Source organism: Bactrocera tryoni, unplaced genomic scaffold, assembly GCF_016617805.1.
Source record: "Bactrocera tryoni isolate S06 unplaced genomic scaffold, CSIRO_BtryS06_freeze2 scaffold_11, whole genome shotgun sequence".
NCBI lineage: Eukaryota > Metazoa > Arthropoda > Insecta > Diptera > Tephritidae > Bactrocera > Bactrocera tryoni.
The window spans coordinates 11,560,531-11,583,302 of record NW_024395824.1 but is presented as its reverse complement, the minus strand read 5'-3'; the positions used below and the strand labels follow the sequence as shown (position 1 = coordinate 11,583,302).

General features: G+C 40.4%; 1 protein-coding gene across 1 annotated transcript; it reads left to right on the top strand.

Annotated features, from left to right (window-relative positions):
• Nucleotides 1–304: 304 nt before the first annotated feature.
• On the top strand, nucleotides 305–8,161 carry LOC120779774. Its single transcript, XM_040112152.1, has 3 exons — nucleotides 305–770; nucleotides 3,961–3,977; nucleotides 8,060–8,161. The coding sequence occupies exons 1-3, from the start codon at nucleotides 305–307 to the stop codon at nucleotides 8,159–8,161; spliced, it is 585 nt and encodes a 194-aa protein (XP_039968086.1).
• Nucleotides 8,162–22,772: the final 14,611 nt, after the last annotated feature.

Sequence of the window (22,772 nt, the reverse complement as noted above, 5' to 3'; positions counted from 1 at the left end):
CTGACACCGCGAGCAAGGAAGCTAAAGCGCCTGAGACTCTTCAGGACAAGGGCGTCGACAATCAGGCAGTGCCTGAGTCCGCCCCGGAGGAAACAAAAATGGAGGTGGACGAGTTGTCGGAGCAGCCCTGCGGGAGCAAGTCCGGACAGGCAGGGCCAGCAACGACCACTGACGTCCCCGCGGATGACCGGAGCACGGAGCTACCCTCAACGCAGGAGCTCCTAGACGGACTAGGAGGCCCAATGGGCAGCAGTGCGATTGACGGCGGGGTAGAGGATCTCTCCCTCCTCGAGCCCACTCTATGATGGTCGGCGTCATAGAAATTGCCCAAGTGAACCTGCATCATGCGGCGGCAGCCTCGGCTGTCATTGCAAGCAGGTTCACTGCGGAGAAACTGGGCGCACTGCTGATCCAAGAGCCTTGGATATATAAGGGAGAGATAAAGGGCCTCAAGACGGAGGCAAATAAGGTAATTTGGGACCTCTCTAGCGAGAGGCCTAGGACGTGTATAGTTGTCAGAAGCAATATTGATTTCTTTTGCATTTCAGAGTTTCTGACACAAGACTTGGTGGCGGTACAGGCCAGGGATACTGAAGGCAAAGACTTCGTCCTGGCCTCAGCATACTTTCCGGGAGAGACAGCAACGGCGCCCCCGGAGGCGGTGGAAAGGCTGGTAGAGCACTGCAAACGGCACAAGCTCCCCCTCATAATCGGCTGCGATGCTAACGCTCACCACACAGAATGGGGCAGCACTGACTGCAACGCGAGAGGTGAGTCCCTATTAGAATATGTTTTAGGAAGCAATTTAGAGATTGAAAATGTAGGGTGTGAACCCACTTTCGTAACCATTAACAGGAGGGAGGTGTTGGACCTCACCTTGAGTAATGAGCCTGCAAATGGATTGGTCTCGCAATGGAGGGTCTCTACGGAGCCCTCCATGTCAGACCACAGGATTTTGAGGTTCACGCTAAAGGCAGAGGTCAGAAAACTCCTCCCCAGACGCAACCCTCGGAAGGCGGACTGGGACGCCTTCAGGGTTACACTAGGTGAGGAATTGGGCAGGGGGGAGCAGACCGATAACAGCGCGTCAGGCCCGGGCTTGGAGTTTAGGCTATCTAAGCTAAACGAGTCTGTCATTAACGCTTATCATGGCAGCTGCCCCCTTAAAGTGACCACTGACAGGCGAAATAGTCCCTGGTGGTCAAGGAAACTATCAGACCTCCGGAAAAAAGTACGCAGCCTATTCAACAAAGCGAAACGTACGGGGGTCTGGGAAGAATATAGGAGCCATCTCACTTTATACAATAAGGAGATCAGGTCTGCAAAGTAGGCTAGCTTCAGGAGATTCTGCGAGAACGTTAGCTCAACGCCGGAGGCGGCCCGGCTGCATAAAGCTCTGGCCAGAGGCACAAACGACGCAGTAGTTGCAATAAAAAGAGGAGATGGGACAGTTCGAAAGTTCTTAAGCGGCTGCTTAATGTTTTAGAAAAATACATTTGTCCACAATGGATTTAACTTAATATGACGGAGGACGAAATATCCGCTTCAAAGCATTTTTTACAAAACTTCGGCATACCTGTCGTGGTTGGATGTGTAGACGGAACACATATTCGGATAACAAAGCCACATAAAGATCCAAGACTTTTCTACAACCGAAAAGGATATTTCAGCATCAACGCAATGATTGTAAGCACCAAATATAACTACATACTTGTAACTTTATTGTTGGTAACCAATTATGTAAATATATTTCATTTATTTAAAATTAAAAACATCACATTAAGCGTAGTTCAGTTTGAATAAAAAAAGTGAATTTAGTTCACTAAACAAAATAAAAATCACATGAATTCATTGAAAAAAAATTCATTGTTGTTGCCGCGATTGTACTTTGAGCACATTTTGAGCTCTTGCAGGCCAAACTCCTTCATTTTCATCTCATTCTCCTCTTGTTTAAGCCTTTTCAGTTGTAGGTGGTGACGCATGTTCTCGGCCGTGCTTTCTTTAACGGCGATGGTCAATTCTTTCACGACATCGCACACGCCTTTAAGGCCCGCACTAACTTCCCTCGTGGCGTCAACAATTTCCTCTAGCCCATGCACAAGGGTTTTCATAGCCACATTCTGCTCATTAACATTTGCCCTAAGGCAGTCAGACACCCCAAGCTGGCGTCTGCGAGATGGCGTTGAGAGGACGGCACTGCTTGTGCATGGCAATTCTGCGTCTTCATCCTCGCTTGAATTGCCTGTCATATCCTCAGAATTTTGAGTAGCACCAAAGTCAGCCGTTTTTCGATGCCGCACACAACGGTATATATGCCACACAACTGGGCAATTTTATCTTTTACAAAGCCACGGGCGATGTCTTTATGGGCTTCCATGAATTGGATAATTATTGCATCCTGCTCTGCATTCTTATGTTTTCCCCTTTAAAAATATCACATTTCCATTAACAATTTTTTTTATAATCAAAATTAACTATTTTTAATCTTTTTTTGTGCAAACTTTAAACATTTAATTACACTTATATCTTCGCGCAACAAATTCCCAAGTTTGAATTGAAGTGAATGCAAACCGACAAATTTTTTGCGAATTCGTTTTCCAGAACACGCATATTCACTCGAAATTCATTTTTTGAAAAAAATATTGAAATGAATCGGGGGAAGTGGAACATAGAACACCAAATGTCGGAGTGAAAGTGAATTTGCTTGATATTCACTCGGAAGTGAATCACAGAACCTACCTGTATATGTAGTTTTGTTTTAAATTAACGACACTAAAATATATGCAAAAGAAAACATGCGGACAAATAGAAAATCCATTAGCAAAAGTCTGTGTACAAGGTATTTAAGTCGAACAAAATTATTCTTCTTCTGAATTATTCTTAAAACTAAACAGAAAGTCGTATACCCCCAACTATTTAAAGCTACCACTAAGCGTTTTGGCATGGAATAGACAAGCTTAAAGGTTTCTGTCAAAGGCATGTGAGCCCATCCTTGTGCAGCACATCCTTGAGCATATCCTTTGAGGTAATTATGCGTTGAATCTAATATCTAATAGCGTAACCTAAGCTGTCTGCTGTATGCTTCGAGTCGTTATCCTGTAGAAAATAGTAGCCACTTCGAAGACCCAATTCCTCCGCTCATTGCTTAAGATTTATGTTTAAGATAGTATTAAGGTATGCATATTTGTCAATAGTGGACTCTATTAACTCCATTCAGCCAGAACAATTACGTTCTTCACAGTATGTATCAATATGACCTTAACGAGTGCCGTGAATGCATTTCGCATGTTTTGCTTTCTTTCAAAAGTTTAACCATTATTTCCCTTTCAGAGGGTCTTTCATTTTACGCGAGTTTCTATATTATAAATTTAATTTCAAACTGAATAAAATAAAAATATTTTAAATTTGCTAGTTTTGCGAAAACAAGTAAAGACTTAACTGTCCGACACTTTTTCTTTTATTATTACGCGGGGACCTCAATTAACTGATTGTGAATTAATATCCTCGCCATGAGGATATTAAGAAAAATATATTGGATAGTCGAGCAAGTATTTTCGTTGCAGTCATACATATATCTCCAGCGCAACCAATCACATTGTGTCATACCATCTTCTTCTTCTTAATTGGCGTAGACACCGCTTACGCGATTATAGCCGAGCTAACAACAGCGCGCCATTCGTTTCTTCTTTTCGCTACGTGGCACCAATTGGATATTCCAAGCGTAGCCAGGTCCTTCTCAACCTGGTCCTTCCAACGGAGTGGAGGTCTTCCTCTTCCTCTGCTTTCCCCGGTGGGTACTGACCTAGCCAGCGTAGCCGCTGTCTTTTAATTCGCTGAGCTATGTCAATGTCATCATATATCTCATACAGCTCATCGCTTCATCGCCGTGGTCAACGCGTAAAGGACTGTACATCTTTCGCAAAACCTTTCTCTCGAAAACACGCAACGTCGACACATCAGTTGTTGTCATCGTCCAAGCCTCTCCACCATACAGCAGGACGGGAATTATGAGTGACTTATAGAGTTTAGCTTTTGTTCGTCGAGAGAGCACTTTACTTCTCAATTGCCTACTCATTCCGAAGTAGCACCTGTTGGCAAGAGTTATCCTGCGTTGAATTTTCAGGCTGACATTGTTGGTGGTGTTTACACTGGTTCCCAACTATACGAAACTATCAACAACTTCAAAGTTATGACTGTCAACAGTGACGTGGGTGCCAAGTCGCGAGTGCGACGACTGTTTGTTTGACTTGCCCTCGTTCACTGCCAGACCCATTTTTTTTGCTTCCTTGTCCAGTCTGGAGAAAGCAGAACTAACGGCGCGGGTGTTAAGGCCGATGATATCAATATCATCGGCATACGCCAGCAGCTGTACACTCTTATAGAAGATGGCACCTTCTATATTTAGTTCTGCGGCTCGAACTATTTTCTCCATAAGCATGTTGAAAAAGTCGCACGATAGGGAGTCGCCTTGTCTGAAACCTCGTTTGGTATCGAACGGCTCGGAGAGGCCTTCCCGATTCTGACGGAGCTTTTGGTGTTGCTCAACGTCAGTTTACACAGCCGTATTAGTTTTGCGGGGATACTAAATTCAGACATCGCGGCATAAAGGCAGCTCCTTTTCGTGCTGTCGAAAGCAGCTTTGAAATCGACGAAGAGGTGGTGTGTGTCGATTCTCCTTTCACGGGTCTTTTCCAAGATTTGGCGCATGGTGAATATCTGGTCGGTTGTTGATTTTCCAGGTCTAAAACCACACTGATAAGGTCCAATCAGTTTGTTGACGGTGGGCTTTAATCTTTCACACAATACGCTCGATAGAACCCTATATGCGATGTTGAGGAAGCTGATCCCACGGTAGTTGGCGCAGATTGTGGGGTCTCCTTTTTTATGGATTGGGCATAGCACACTTAGATTCCAATCGTTGGGCATGCTTTCGTCCGACCATATTTTACAAAGAAGCTGATGCATGCTCCTTATCAGTTCTTCGCCGCCGTGTTTGAATAGCTCGGCCGGTAATCCATCGGCACCCGCCGCTTTGTTGTTCCTCAGGCGGGCAATTGCTATTCGAACTTCTTCATGGTCGGGCAATGGAACGTCTGCTCCATCGTCATCGATTGGGGAATCGGGTTCGCCTTCTCCTGGTGTTGTGCGTTCACTGCCATTCAGCAGGCTGGAGAAGTGTTCCCTCCATAATTTAAGTATGCTCTGGGCATCGGTGACTAGATCACCTATGGGGTTCTACAAGAGTATGCTCCGGTCTTGAAACCTTCTGTAAGCCGCCGTATTTTTTCGTAGAATTTTCGAGCATTACCCCTGTCGGCCTCTTTCCTCTTCTGTCTGCAAATGCGTCTCGCTTCCCTCTTCAACTCTTGGTATCTATCCCATCCCGCACGTGTAGTGGTCGATCGTAACGTTGCGAGGTAGGCAGCCTGTTTTCTCTCCGCTGCGACACGGTACCCCTCGTCGTACCAGCTGTTCTTTTGCACTTTCCGAAAACCAATGGTTTCGGTTGCAGCTGTACGTAAGGAGTTCGAAATGCCGTCCCTCAGTTCCCTTATACCGAGTTGTTGACGAGTGCTCTCAGAGATCAGGAGTGCAAGCCGAGTAGAAAATCGTTCGGCTGTTTGTTGTGACTGTAGCTTCTCGACGTCGAAACTTCCTTTTGTTTGGTGGTGTGCGTTTTTTGCTGCACAGTGGCGGGTGCGAATCTTAGCTGCAACAAGATAGAGGTCCGAGTCGATGTTAGGACCTCGGAGCGCACGCACATCTAAAACACTGGACACGTGTCTTCCGTCTATTACAACATGATCGATCTGGTTGGTGGCTTTTCGATCCGGAGACAGCAAGGTAGCTTGATGTATTTTCTTGTGCTGGAATCTACTACTACAGATAACCATATTTTGGGCCCCGGCGAAGTCGATCAGCCTCAACCCATTTGGGGATGTTTAGTCGTGGAGGATAAATTTACCGACCGTAGTGCCAAAGATACCTTCTTTGCCCACCCTGGCGTTAAGGTCGCCAAGCACGATTTGTACATCGTGGCGTGGGCAGCGCTCATAGGTGCGCTCCAAGCGCTCATAGAGGCATCTTTGGTCACATCGTCCTTCTCTTCCGTCGGGGCGTGAGCGCAAATCAGCAATATATTGAAGAACCTCGCTTTGATGCGGATTGTGGCTAGACGTTCATCCACCGGGATGAATTACAGTACTCAGCGACGGTGTCTCTCTCCCATCACGAATCCCACACTAAGCTTGCGCTCCTTTATATGGCCACTGTAGTAAATGCCACAGGACCTATTCGCCTCAGTCTTTGTCCCGTCCATCGCATTTCTTGGACGGCGGTGATATCAGCCTTCAGTCTAACGAGGAAATCAACCAGCTGGACAGCGGCACCTTCCCAATTAAGAGACCGGACATTCCAGGTGCATGCCCTCAATTCGTAGTCCTTATTTCGTTTGCCATAGTCGTCATCAAGCGAGGGGTCTCTCATCCGAGGCTTGTTGTTTCTTTGCATTAGGGGTCCCAAACCCAGCGCGCTACCCTATATAGGGGATGTTTCGCCTTCTCACTTTAGCTCGCCTTCAAACGGACGTTCTTAGGCTACCCAGAGGATACTTGGTCAAAGATCGGAAGTCGTGAGCTGCTTGAGCCATATGTAAAAGAATCCTTTCTGGCCACTCCCAAGTGAATGGCGATCAGAGAACTTTCCTCATTTGCGTGAACTTCTCTACACATGACAAATTCAATTTTAATATTTGTTATTTATTAATCACATGTCCCCATCCTGGCTATAAAGTTAGAAAGCATTAATAGTCTATGGACACGCCTTCTGGCAGCGTACGATACAGTACTAGATACTGACTCCCCTTCTCAGAGTAGTTACAATACCAAAAGAAGATCTATATAAAGGCATATATCTTAAAGTACCAGCTTGTGATACTGAAGTTTTTAATGGATGTTATGACTAATGGCCGTCCTTCCGGGACGTGTTCACTGCTGTTTATACAAACCATCCTAAACTTTCACAAGCACAAATGCTATACCATCTCAGGTATAAAATAAAAGGGAAAACAGGCAGTATCGTCAAGAAATTCGCTTTAAATAACGAAAATTTTAAGCTGGTTTGGGAAGCACTGGTCGAAAGATGCGAAAATGGAAAGGGAAGGAATTTTAAAATGTATACTCGACAGTGACCAATTGTTTATCAGTGTTAACAACAGAATCGTGGGAACACCCCCTGATGCTGTGTTACTACGATGGGAACAATCACTAGTGGAAAGAAAAATAATGCCCAAATGGCAACAAATGAAAACATTACCGTTTCACTTACCTTTCAGTACGAGATAGCTGAGCGAATAGGCAAAAAAACTATGAAGCCAAAAATTCATCAAAATGACTCAAGTAAAAACTTGTTTATAATCCAAGCCAGTAATAACATGCAATATAATAGACACATTAATTAAAGTCACACATGAACTCTGTAAAGGAGGTCATAAATTAAGATCTTGCGAGAAATTCCAAAAATTATCCGTTTCTGATAGAAACAATCTTGTCCGTCAACACAAACTTTGCATAAACTGTCTGTCGAATTCTTATATGACAAAAGACTGTGAAAGCAAGTTCAATTGTGTGTACTGTCAACGAAGACACCACTCATTGCTTCATATTACCAATTTTCAAAATATGAAGCAATATCAATTCCAAAAAACCACGGGGTTAGTCGCTACAATTACATCAAGTAATCCCGAAACCTCAAATCCCAAAAAAGGGAAGAACAACCATGTTGCTCTAAAGCAGCAAAAATTCAAGCGCTTTATTCAAAAAATGAAAGAAAAATTCATTTACCCACTGCGGTTATCACCTCTGAACATAAGGGTGATTTATTCAAACAAAGAACGTTAATAGATCAAGGCTGTTAAAGATCCTTAAATCACCGAAGGCTCAAAATCGGCTAAAATTGCCAATAAAACATTCCAATTTTCAAACTTCGGGAATGGGCGGAAATTATTCAAATTAAATATGCCCAATCACCATAGTTTCTCCAAATGCGGATATAATAATAGATGCAAAAGCGATCGTTCTACCGCAACTTTCAAATTTGCTTCCAAGCCATGAAGGTCGTTATGTTGTGCGACTCCCAACCAAACCCACCTTCTGGTACATGAAGATGACCAAGATTTCCATTGCATAGTCTTCAGCAATTCAATTAATAGTCTAATTACTGACTATAAACTTAAAACAGTTACCTTTGGCATAATATAATAGGGTGCGCAGTTACCCTATTTAGCCATTCGAACATTACATGAAGTTGCAAAATCGTGTGAAACAAATTTACCTTTAGCAACTTCTGTGCTGCAAACTCAAAAATAATTGGACGATATTCTATCAGGTAGCCACAGTATATCTTTAGCGTGCGAATCACTATTTCAAGTGATCAAAGCACTAAATTCAGTAGGTTTTTGTAATAAGCCGGGAATTGAATTAAAACACTATAATTTTATAGAATAAATATTAGAAGTTTATTCATTAGTCACGATGCACGTACGGCTTATTATGCGGTTCACGCTGAACTGATCTCATATAACAGTCGACAACTATTGCAGGGTTGCATTACACGCATTTTTTTATTAAATTAACTTGAAAACAATAAAATTTACAATTTTACCAGCCATAACTTTGCGGTGGTCTCAGAGCACGACCACTACGCGTTCTATGAGTGTCAGTAACCACCGGCTCTGGAATTGCCTCTACAGTCCTACTATCATTTGCATCTGAATCATCACTTTCAGAGGTTTCATATTCCGATGATGAATTATGATAATCCGCAATTTCATCCTCCACTGGAATTTCTGATTCATCCGCAATTACATTGTTCATGGCAATTTCTCCATTTTGAATATTTTCTCTAATCACTGGCCCTGCGATTTGTATTTCTGGAAAATAATCAGATGTCCGGCTTTAATATTTTCGTCAAACATTGGATCGCTAGCAATAAAATCTTCAATATTAGTTTTAGCAATAAATCGACGATTACGTCTGAAGTGATTGTCAAAAGCGTCCCGAATAATGTATGAACGGTCATTAACCAGTCCAATAATTCTTCCGTAATGCCATTCCCTTCAATAATGGCACTGACTTCACATTGTTTTATTTTTGTTTTTCTTGTTTTATCGATTTCTTGAATTCCGACACTAAGAGTTTCGTTTTAATCAGCCTACCAAAGAATAATTCTGATGGAGTAAAATGCATGCTTGCGACTGGCGTTATATTCAATGATTCTATATTGTAATTGTTTTACTTCATTTAATGACAGCTTTAAGCATTCGAAATTGTCTTTTGACACACATCCTCCTCCCCTCCTGAGATCACGTCCGACTGTGCACGAGAAAGACAATCAGCCAACAACATGCTCTTTCCGGGATTATAAATTATTTTCATTTTCGGATATCTTAATAATACCATGAACATTCTTTGCAATCGTGGTGTGACACCATCGAAATCACGCGAGTCTAATGTTTCAAGCGGTTTGTGATTACTTTGATTCGCGTCCATAAATTCAATTTTTAAAATGTGTGCATGCAAAAACCACGGCCAAAGGTTCCTTTTCAATTTGTTCCCACCTCTGTTCACTTTGCTTTGGGTCCTAGATGCAAAAGCAATTGGGTGACTGGCTTGCAATAGGGACGATCCAACTACATCTTTTGATGCATCTGTCTGAATGACAATTGGTTTCTCCGAATCAAATGTTTTTAAAACCGGGTCTGATGTGATAATCAGTAATAACTTATCGAGTTCAACATCGTGGTTTTTAGTCCACTCAAACAGAATATCTTTGCCGGTTAATTTTCTCAATTCTGCCATTATAGCTACGGAATAAACTTTGCCAGATACTTGCATAGACCCAACAAACCCATTACACCATGTTTATCAGTTGGTTTCTTCATTTTAAGTATAGCTTCAATGTGCTTGTTTGCCGTATGCATCTTAACGCTCGATAAAATATGCCCCATAAATTTGGCTTCCGATTTACGATGCTGAATTTTTTCCGGGTTGAATTTAACATTATGTAAACGTGCACGCTCAAGAACAATAGCCAAGATTTTATCATGTTCCCCTTCATCTGACGCCACGATTCCAAAATCATAAAAATAAACAAAGGCTCCAGGAATATCACCAAAAATTTTAATCATGCGTCTTTGGAAAATTTCCAGAGAAATGTTCAATCCAAAAGGAAGTCTTTTGAATTTGTATCGACGAAAAGGTATCATAAATGTTGTTAACTCGGAACTCCGTTCATCCAACTCTAATTGCCAAAACCGGTTTGAGTAACCCAAAACAGTGAATATTTTTCTATACGCTAAAATAAATATAATTTTATATATAGCGCCTAAGGCACTTACTAAGTGGTTTTGGATCCAAACAAATCCGCAAATCACCGTTTGATTTTTCTACCACTTGCAAATTATTGACCCAGTCAGTTAAGTTTTTTAACTATTGTATCCGGAAAACGCTTTCGATAATGGACAACAGGTTTTGGATTTTCCTGCAAATTCATCGTTATTTGCTCGGAATTTTTCCGAGTCTAGTAAAAACATCGTTATGTTTACTCACAAACTGGTCCCTTTTATCCGAGAATCGAATCGATTCGATATTCAGCTTTTTAATTAATCCAAGTTCAATGCATGTTTCAAGACCCATTAAATGTGCTATCAACAACAACAAAATCTATTATTCGCTCAAAATGAGATTTTACATCCAAACGTTTAATATCGAGAATACCAAAAATTTTAACTTTGTTATTTCTATAATCGAATAAAAGGAAGTCATTTTGTTCATTGCTCAGTTTGATTTTTATTTCCTTGACAATACTTAATGGAACACAGTTGACATCCGCTACCATTTAAATTTAAAATTTAACCAGTCTACGCCCTATTTGGTATGCCTTAGTCCAACTCTTTTTATTTCGTCACTAAGTAAATCATTTTTTATATTCAGGTGTAATGTCGACGCTTTACCTGAGAAATCAGCCCAGGTAACATTGTCAACCCGTTGTTATACCACGAACAGGGTATATTAAGTTTGTCACGAAATTTGTAACACCCAGAAGGAAGCGTTGGAGACCCTATAAAGTATATATAAATGATCAATATGCTGAGCTGAGAAGATTTAACTATGTCCGTCCGTCCGTCTTTCTGTATATATACGAACTAAACCCTCAGCTTTTAAGATATCGTTTTGAAATTTTGTAAACGTCATTTTCTATTCAAGAAGCTGGTCATTTGTCGAAACTGGCGATATCGGAGCACTATAACATTATAGCTGCTATACAAACTTAACGATCGGAATCAAGTGCTTGCATGTGAAACTTCCTCATTTAACGATATATCTTCACGAAATTTGATATAAGTCATTGTTTATAGAAATAATGCAATATAGAAAGAAATTGAACAGATCGGCTCATTATAGCACATAGGGATGTTGTGGAATCTGATAGTTGTTGGAATCAGAATTGAAACACATCAAAAAAAGTAGTAGGTGTCATGAATTCCGATATTATTGGCTTGATAGTCGAAACAGAATTTGTATCGGTTTTGTGTGCCACGGAAACCAAATTTATCGGTGTAGCTATCAAAAACAAACCAAGAAGATAGTCGCTCAGAGATTTAAAATGTAAGTTAAGAAATAAAGTTATTTTATTATTTCGAATTCATTTCTCTTTATTTCTATAGGGAAAAACATAAGTATAAAACACGAAGGGTCGTAATTATTGAGTTTTTAGAAAAAAAATCAGGATATTTAAAAATATTAGATTTACAAAACGTAATAAACGTAATTTAACACACAAATACGCCTTTATTCATTTAATAAATGTTATCTCTTAAAATCTTTCTTTAATTCGAAACTAATTAAAAACTTTAATAGGCTTGCTTCCAAATATATTCATTTGCAAATTTTGTCACATTAGTAAACCGCTGTTTGGTATGTATTGGTTTTGCGTATGTTCGAAAGGACGAAAATCCAAACAGATTCAGTGACACCATTGAAAATCAGAATTGGTTTGCAATTCTGACATCTAAGCAATTCTGTCTTGGATTCTACAACACCACTGATTATACAAGTTAGCACCCCATACATTCAAAAAGTATCATATAATGCAGCGTTGTTCACGGCCTATGCGCATAATAGCGCACGGACAGTGCCAGACACCTCACACCAACATGTCGCGACAAGTGTCTGTGAAAGCACGATTGTGCTACTGTATTCAAGTTCGTAGGCAAGCAAAGCAGAATTTTGTGATCAGTTGACGCTAGAATAACCAACACAAGCATAACGTGCATACAGTCACGTTGGACAATACTGATATAATGCATTAATATCTTATGATACAAAGTAATATAATATGACACCACTAAATCGCTGAGAGTGCGACACTTGTAGTGGCAGCCTGTGGGAAGCGCAGCGTCAGCAAACTCCGTCCGCGGCAAACATAGGTCTAGAGCAGTCTTTCCCAAAGTGAGCGATAACGCCCCCTTGTGGGCGCTGCATGTATCAAGGGTGGCGGTAAGAGACCCAGAAAGAAAATGGAGGCGTTGTGTAGAGGCCTGGGGGGTTATTAGTAATTTTATGTAGCTAGGAGCCCTCTTAGACAAAGACTACATGAGCTCTCGACTCTCAACAACAACTTGTGAACATCAACTAATATGAATTAAAAGATTGCTCAAACTCAAAACTTCTCTCCGCGTAGTTCATATATCTGTCCTATTATATTGAATATAGAAAAAATGAAAATCATGTCAATCGGTCGCTCCGTTTCACAACGGGGTATCTCGACAGGATAGAATTTATAGAATACTAACTGTCAAACGTATTGCTATTGCCATTGCCAAATCTGTATGTGGGCATTTGCTATCATAATATAATCATTTGCGCAAAGGTGTAGGGTAGGTAGGTTCGAGCTGATGTAGCGCATATTTTGAGCTCTTGAATAATTTATTTTATCACTTGCGAAATGACGTCGGGTAGGTAGCTGATGTAGCGCACGTTTTGAGCTTTTGAACTCCTTAAATCTTTTATGTGGAAAATAAAAAAAGGATCTTTATCCTTAGAAGAAGAAGAATAGAATTTAATTGAGGTATGCACTGCGACCTTGGGTCTATTGTGCTCTCTCCTAACTCACAGAGACTCACCAAGCACCAGCAAATCGATAAATTCTAGTATTTTGCTGGGAGCAAGTGAGTTGATTTGATCCCTATCCGGAAACATGGTTCCAAGGGCCTTAGACCTTCGTCTGCAGACTGCGATACAGTCGATTAGTAGGTGCTCCGAGGTTTCAGATTCCCTGTCGCAGAACCGGCAGTTAGCGCAAGAGGCAAGTCCTAGGTTGAATAGGTGCCTTTTCAACTTGCAGTGGCCGGTATAGAATGCGACCAAGAGCCTGAGTTTAACCCTTGGGAGGTCGATTATCGATCTAAACCTTTTAAGGCTGTACCCCCCTATTAGCAACTTGGCATGCCGAATACCATACGCCCGTTGCCAATGACCTTCTCTACCCACTCTCTCTTCCATACGGAGCAGCTCCTTTATAGTGCGGGGGCCCACCCCAGTGAACGGTTCAGACCCTACCATATTTGCGGAGCGGGCGAGCTCGTCAGCCAGTTCATTGCCGGCAATGCCTCTATGACCAGGTACCCGAATTAGGTGTACTTGGTTCAATTCAGATAGGCTGTTTAGTTCTCTACACTCCTGCACTAGCAGCGATTTGATCTCGTAAGCGGAGATCGCTTTAAGTGCCGCTTGGTTATCGCTGAATATGGTTATTCGCTCATTTTGATAGCCGTGATGAAGGTTTATCTCTATACACCGACTTATGGCCAAGACTTCGGCCTGGAAGATACTGGGGAATCTGCCCATCGGTATGGATAGCCTCTTACGTGGACCTGCGATCCCTGCACCAATACCTTCCGACCCCCACCAGCTCAAGAGTGGAGTCATTCCACTCGCTCTTGCTGCCGAGGGTAACCTTGAACTTCCTCGTGAAATTTATTGTTTTTGTAATCCCGTCCTTCGGGAGGAGGGCAATTGGATTGTTGCCACTTATCATCTCCATCCTCTGGGACGAGATTATTTTCCCTTTGCCGCATCCCTCTGCCGTTATTTGCAGGAGTGAATGCTTGGCTACTTGACCGATCACTATGTGGAGCGGTGTGAGTTCCAGCAGGACCTCCAGCGCCGCCTTTGGGCTGGTTCGCATTGCGTACGTCATGCAGACGCATGCTAGCCGCTGAAGTTTTGATAGTTTTATCACCACCGAGGCCCGTACCGCCACAGAGGCCCAGGACACCGGACCATATGTGACTATCGGTCGCACAATCATGGTTTACAACCACCTGACCTTGCACACCATTAGTGCCTTTGTCGCCTTGACCAGGGTTTGGTTCACATGCTGCATCCACCGCAAAGTGGAATCCAGCGTGAGACCAAGATATTTTACCTTGCTTTTCATCTCAATCTCTCTACCCTTAAGTGTGAGGTTCCTAAGTCCGGGTAGGGATCTTCGCCTGGTGAACGGGACGATGGTAGTCTTCGAGGGGTTGATACTCAGTTCAACTCCCCTGCACCACTCCTTTGCCCGGTTTAGACCTCGTTGCACTAGGTCACAGAGAGTGTCCTCGAACTTGCCTCTCGCTATAATCACTATATCGTCCGCATATCCTTGGCAGCGGATACCGTTGTCGGTTAGCAGTGCTAATAGGTCGTCCACAACAAAGCTCCATAGCAGGGGCGATAGTACACCACCCTGCGGACAGCCTCTTGTTGTGCCGAGACGAATCTTAGTGCCCCCTGCTGTGGTCTCAGCAACCCTGGTGCGCAGTACCGCCTCTATCCATCTGAGCACCGGTTCTGCTACATTCCTACCCTCCAGTGCCATGGCTACACTTCTATGAGATGTGTTGTCAAAAGCTCCCTCGATATCCAAAAAGGCGCATAGCATAACTTCCCCTTTCTCCAGTGAACTCTCTATCTCGGAGGTCAACTGGTACAGAGCCGTGTTTGTTGATCTGCCAGCTCTGCATGCATGCTGAGCCGCATGAGTTACGTCGCCGGCGTTACAAGCCAAATCGCTGCCGACGTCGCCGTCACCCAACTTCCACATTGACTGGTCTGCATAAATGCAACTATTTAAAGTATAAATGCAACCAAAGCATATTTAAACACAAGTAACACAATACTTACCTACGGTGGTCATGTTACGAAAATTGCAATAATGCTCTACATTATGAAATGCCAACTAAACATATCTTGTAAATGAAGAAAACAAATTATGTCAACTAAACATATTTTGTAAATGAAGAAAACAAATTTTGTAAATGAAGAATTAGACTAAGAAATTTAATTTTTATTCAATAAAAGTCAGAAATAATTTGGACACCTAAGTGTACGGTGGTTTTAATCGTAAATTAATTGTACGGAATCACATTTCTAACGCTTATCGAAAAATATTCTAAAGAGTATTAAGTGAAAAAAATAAATTAAAAAAAAAACAAAAAACCAACTCAGTAACAAGGCGATTTAAAATATTCGAAAAAAGTGAACAACCAAGAACAACAACAACTCCCGGTCACGGAGCTAATCAAAGAGGCAGCGAGAGTCCGCCCATACTTCGGAAATGGGGAGAATGACTTAACATCATTTTTACGGGAGGTCGACCTGATACTTCCCCTATTCAACGATAACATAGCAATTCAAAAATACATACTGGAGAGGCACATCAAGACCAAAATACAAGGAGAAGCACTCCGGGTTATCCAGACCTTAACAGAGGCGGCAACGTGGAATGAAATTAAACTGGAACTGATCAAAAACTTTGGAGTTCGAGAAACGTATAATCAACTCCTTAATCGAGCAATATCGATGAAAAACTATAACGTAAGTCAATATTATTACAATTTAAGAAACATACTAGATAAAATGAATGCTAAGTATAACGAAGATTCGGAGAAACCATTAGAGTTCTCCCCAAACATTAATGAGTCTCTTATTCTAAAAACATTTTTGAGCAACATATCGCCACACTTATCTTCAATAGTGTATGCGAGAAATATAAATTCGCTTAGATTAGCTTACTACACCCTAGAAGAAACAGGCTTAATAAACTATAACAACAACGGTACAAGGAATTATTTTTACAATAATAATTATAATAAGAATAATAATAACAACAACAATAATAATAATAATAATGACATGAGAGACAATCTAAACACCAATAGAATGCCCAATAATAATAGTCGAGCAGCAGAAATTTTGTTAATCGCTTTGAATCAGGCGTAACAAGACAAAACGATAGGCAATGGTTCAACTCCAATAATAGCATTAGGCAAAACAGAAACTCAGGACAAAACAGACAACACCAGCCGGGACGCTACAGTAACAATCAAGTACAACCTATGGAAGTTGATCATATCCAGAAATTAAATTTTCCATTGCAGGGTCACAATCAGATTTACCGATAGTCGAACTAACCATTGGTTACAACAAAATAAAATGCCTAGTAGATACCGGATCTACCACCTCGTTGATTAACAAAAACATTCTCTCTCAATATAAACGTAGCAAATTAAATAAACTTCTTCTTCTTCTTAATTGGCGTAGACACCGCTTACGCGATTATAGCCGAGTTAACAACAGCGCGCCAGTCGTTTCTTCTTTTCGCTGCGTGGCGCCAGTTGGATATTTCAAGCGAAGCCAGGTCCTTCTCCACTTTGTCCTTCCAACGGAGTGGAGGTCTTCCTCTTCCTCTGCTTCCCCCGGCGGGTACTGCGTCGAATACTTTCAGAGCTGGAGTGTTTTCATCCATCTGGACAACATGACCTAGCCAGCGTAGCCGCTGTCTTTTAATTCGCTGAACTATGTCAATGTCGTCATATATCTCGTACAGCTCATCGTTCCATCGGATGCGATATTCGCCGTGGCCAATGCGCAAAGGACCATAAATCTTTCGCAGAATTTTTCTCTCGAAACCTCGTAACGTCGACTCATCGGTTGCTGTCATCGCCCAAGCCTTTGCACCATATAGCAGGATGGGAATTATGAGCGACTTATAGAGTTTAGCTTTTGTTCGTCGAGAGAGGACTTTACTTTTCAATTGCCTACTCAGTCCGAAGTAGCACCTGTTGGTAAGAGCAATCCTGCGTTGGATTTCCAGGCTGACATTATTAGCGGTGTTAAAGCTGGTTCCTAAATAGACGAAATTATCTACAACTTCAAAGTTATGACTGTCAACAGTGACGTGAGAGCCAAGTCGCGAGTGCGACGACTGTTTGTTTGATGACAGGAGATATTTCGTTTTGCCCTCGTTCACTACCAGACCCATTTTCTGTGCTTCCTTGTCCAGCCTAGAGAAAGCAGAACTAACGGCGCGGGTGTTGAGGCCGATGATATCAATATCGTCGGCATACGCCAGCAGCTGGAGGATGGAGTCATGTGTAGAAGTTCACGCAAGTGAGGAAAGTTCTCTGATCGCCATTCACTTGGGAGTGGCCAGAAACGATTCTTTTACACATGGCTCAAGCAGCTCACTACTTCCGGTCTTTGACCAAGTATCCTCTGGGTAGCCTAAGAACATCCGTTCGAAGGTGAGCTAATGTGAGAAGGCAAAACATTCCCTACATAGGGTTGTGCGCTGGGCTTGGGACCCGCCACGTAAAAAACAATACCAATGAAAAAGATTAAATAAACCACTTTTCTTTAATACCCTGTCCGAAAGAACCGTTATAACACACGAACTAATAACACCACTACCAAAAGAATTCAACGAAAATAGTTATATTGCTTGGAAGGTTACAAGTTTTAATGATAGGAATTTTGACGCCATAATAGGACAAAATATCCTGAAACCAATGAAAGCAATCATTAACTTAGGAGAAAGTTCTATAGAAATTAATAAAATGAAAACACATTTTATAAATAAATGCCCCTTCAACTACGAGGAAATCCACAATATTGAAAGCTACCCAGAGGAAAACTCCATTGCGGAAATCGTAAACAAATTATATCATGAAAATATGAACGACGAGGAAGTAAATAAACTAAAAATGTTGGTGAAAAAAAATAAAATAAATTATTCTTTACTGAAGGACAGATGCCAACGCATACACATGAAATTAAACACGAAATACATACAACAACGGACAGACCATCTTACGCAAAAATTTATCGCTATCCCCAAATACATGAGAAGGAAATACAGAAACAAATTAAGGATATGCTAGAACAGGGAATAACACAGGAAAGTAATTCACCATATAACTCACCCCTTTGGATAGTACCGAAGAAAATAGACAATTCTGGCGAAAGAAAATGGAGGCTAGTCGTCGATTACAGCAGCCTTAATGAAATTACTGTTAATGACAAATTCCCGATACCAAATATAGATAGTATTTTAGAGAAACTAGGAAGAGCTCAATACTTCACAACTCTGGATCTTGCAAAAGGATTTCACCAGGTTCTAATTAAAGAAAGCGATAGAAAGAAAACAGCATTCTCAACTCCTTTAGGACACTATGAATTCATCAGAATGCCATTCGGGCTCAAAAACGCCCCGGCCACCTTCCAACGCCTAATAAATTCAGTACTTAGGGAATATATAAATAAGATCTGCGTAGTCTATCTAGACGACATATTGATATTTAGTACAAATATCGATGAGCACACAGAAAGTATCCAAAAAATTTGCAGAATGCAATTTAAAAATTCAGATAGATAAGTGCAAATTCTTCGCAAAGTCAACAGAATATTTAGGCCATATACTAACCACAGAGGGAATCAAACCAAATATGAACAAAATAAAAAACATACAGGAGCTGAAGTTACCGCAAACGGTTAAACAAATAAAATCGTTTTTGGGCATGACCGGCTATTACAGAAAATTTATAAGGGATTACGCCAAAGTGGCACAAGGCTTAACAAAATATTTGAAAAAAGGAGCTAAAACTAACATTCATGACCCCCAATATACAAATTCGTTCGAGAAATTGAAAGCACTTTTGACGAACCCACCGGTACTCAAGATTTCAAACTCAAATTCTCCGTAACAACAGATGCAAGTGACTTTGCAATTGGAGCTATTTTAACACAAGAAGGACACCCCATATGCTATGCAAGCAGATCACTAAACGACCACGAAAGAAAATATTCAGCGACGGAAAAAAAGCTGCTAGCCATAGTCTGGGCGGTCAACTATTTCAGACCGTATATCTACGGGAGACAATTCGACCTCCTGACAGACCATCAACCGCTTAAGTGGGTATATTGTAAAAATAAAGGAAAAGATATAAATCCTAGATTACAGAGGTGGCTCCTCAAATTAGGAGAATACGACATTAACATAAGTTATGTCAAGGGAAAGGACAACACTGCCGCTGACTTTATGAGCAGAATAAATGCAGAGGCAGGTGAAATTAATATCCTACAAGAAAATGAGAATATGAGTACCATGGCAACAATCCACTCTCAAGAAGAAGAATTGCATGACCATTTTGGTATCTTGGAAACTGCCGTTAATAGATTTTCAACACAGATAATCCTTGCTCATTCAAAAAACCAGGAGTCCCAATTTGTAAATGGAAAACATAAAATTTTTATTAGCGAAGAAGATATAAATACGAATTACATGTTCAGGCGATTCTTAAGAAACGGCAAAGTAGGAATATATTCGGAACTACCGGACCACGAATACAATAAAGTTCAGCAAAAATTAATTGACTTGTTTAATAGAACAATAAAATTTTACAAATGTACGCACCATGCAAACGACATGCAGAATGAAGATGAAGCTTATAGATACATAGCGAAATATCATAAAAACGAAACTGGACATGGAGGAATTAACGGAAATTATGAAGGACTGAAAACCTTTCATAAAAACGAAACTGGACATGGAGGAATTAACGGAAATTATGAAGGACTGAAAACCTTAATTTATTACAAGGATCTAAAGAAGTTAATACAAAAATATATAAATAACTGCGAAATATGCAATAAAGCGAAATACGACCGAAAACCTATTAAGGAAAAATATAAGCTAACCGAAAGAGTATATAAGGTATAACAACTCAGTCCATTCCACGATAAAAGCAAAGCCTATAGATGTAATTGAAGGTAGAACAGATAAAGCCAAAATATACAAAACTCTAGAGGATAATAAAAAACGCACAATTGAAAAATTGAACGAACAGCGCGAAAGTTTTCAAAATACGGAACAGGAAGGATATGTGAAGAACTATAAGGCTCTTAGGCACAAATACGAACCAAGATATCGCAAACTAAATTTACAAAACATACACTCTTCCAATATTAAAAGAAAAAAGAAATTTTCAGGTGAAATGGATCCTAACCTCTTTGATGATACTACAGGCATTGACACCAATCCAACCTCATCTCACAATAGAAAGAATTGAAACCAATCTTGGATACATGGAAATATGGATCGAAGATGTCCAACTTGCAGAAACCTACGACACTATACTACATATAATAAATATTGAGGAAATATTAGGTATAATCGACACATTTCACAAAAATAAAGAACATGCTGGCCTACAGGAGAAAACAGAAATTTTGAAAAGGCAACTTAACAACATAAAAAGCAAAGCTTTAACTTTAATACCACACAGACAGCGAAGAGGCCTAATTAATATTTTTGGAACAGCTCAAAAATTGTTATTCGGCACTATGGATGATAATGATAGGCAAGAAATAGAAGCACATCTGAATTCAATAGATACAAATAACCATAATGCAATTAAAAATCTTAATCGTCAGATAAGCATTAATACACACTTCAATAAAACTTTCTCTAAACTCAAGTCTATTATAGAAAGCGACCGTAATATAATAAATTCGAAATTAAATAGTATAAATAAGGTTAACAACGAAATACAAAGACATATTCAATACACTGACTTCACACTAAAACTAAAAATTATACAGGACAATATCGAACACATTCAGGAAAACATAGCTGCATCAAAGCTAGGAATTTTTTACGGAAGCATGTTGACAAAAGACGAGATAACTAAGTTCGGAATAGATTTCAATAAACTACAAAATATTAAATTAGGAACTCTTATTGATAGCAATGGGAATATAACATTCGCCATTAAAATACCAAAAGATTCTATCTCTCTTCCAATAAACTATCTTATACCTATTGGAAACGAAAATAACAGGGAACTCTTATTTGAACCCCAAATTACATTATATTACAATAATAATACCTATATTTACGAAAGTACTATCGAATTGAAAAAACTAAAGCCGTTAAAAAACTGCTTAATAAAGAAAAATTGTATGCAAATTTTTAATAATGCATCAGAAATTATAGAGATAAAGCCAGGAATTGTACTCATAAAAAATCAAGTAAGAACACACTTTTTTAATGATTGTAACAACAGAACACAAAACCTAACTGGCAACTATTTAATAAATTTCAATAATTGCTCTATCAATGTAGGCAACCAAACTTTCTATAATAAAGAAATTATATTTAAACAAAGTATCGCTAGCTTTAATCACATACAAATGACCGAAAATAAAAATGAAAAACTAATATTCGAAGACATTGTATTAAGTAACTTAAAAAATACGGCACTAATAGATGAAATAAGCTATGTAAGAAAAACCCATTATGTATATGGTTCCACATTAACTTTAATTTTAATCTCCATTGTTTCAATAATTGTATTAAAGAAATTAAAGAGCAAAAATAACAATGTTAAAATAACCAACATGATCACCCAGGAGAGTGCTCAATCAAGGGGAGGAGGAGTTACGTCGCCGTCGTTACAAGCCAAATCGCTGCCGACGTCGCCGTCACCCAACTTCCACATTGACTGATCTGCATAAATGCAACTAAAGTATAAATGCAACCAAAGCATATTTAAACACAAGTAACACAATACTTACCTACGGTGGTCATGTTACGAAAATTGCAATAATGCTCTACATTATGAAATGCCAACTAAACATATCTTGTAAATGAAGAAAACAAATTATGTCAACTAAACATATTTTGTAAATGAAGAAAACAAATTTTGTAAATGAAGAATTAGACTAAGAAATTTAATTTTTATTCAATAAAAGTCAAAAATAATTTGGACACCTAAGTGTACGGTGGTTTTAATCGCCAATTTCCATTTCTCGTGCAGGGGTGCAGTCTTCAGCTCTTTCGACCTTAAGTGATGATCTATTATCTTCTCCATAGTTTTCAGTAGGAAGGAGGTTAGGCTAATTGGCCTGAAAGATTTAGCCAAACAGTAGTCCTTCCTTCCTACTTTCGGTATGAAGATTACCTCAGCTGTCCTCCATGATTCAGGGATGTAGGCCAAGGTTAGGCTCTCCCTCAGCAGCCTAATCAGATGTGGCATTAGGATCTGCTCACCCTGTTGTAGAAGCGCTGGGAACATGCCGTCCACTCCCGGAGATTTGAACCTTTCGAACGAGGCCATTGCCCACCTGATCGAGTCCGCAGTAAACAATTGTTTAGCGATAGCCCAATCAGTGCCGGTGTCTGCCCGTAACTGAACTGGCCTGTGTTCAGTTCAGTTACGGGCAGACACTGGCACTGATTGGGCTATCGCTAAGCAATTGTTTACTGCCTGTGTTCAGTTACGGGCAGACACCGGTAAACCGGAATAGTCTCCGGGAAGTGAGCATGCAAGAGCTCTGTAGCTCTGTCCTCCGCTCTGGTCGTGAATGTCCCGTCATTCCTTTTGA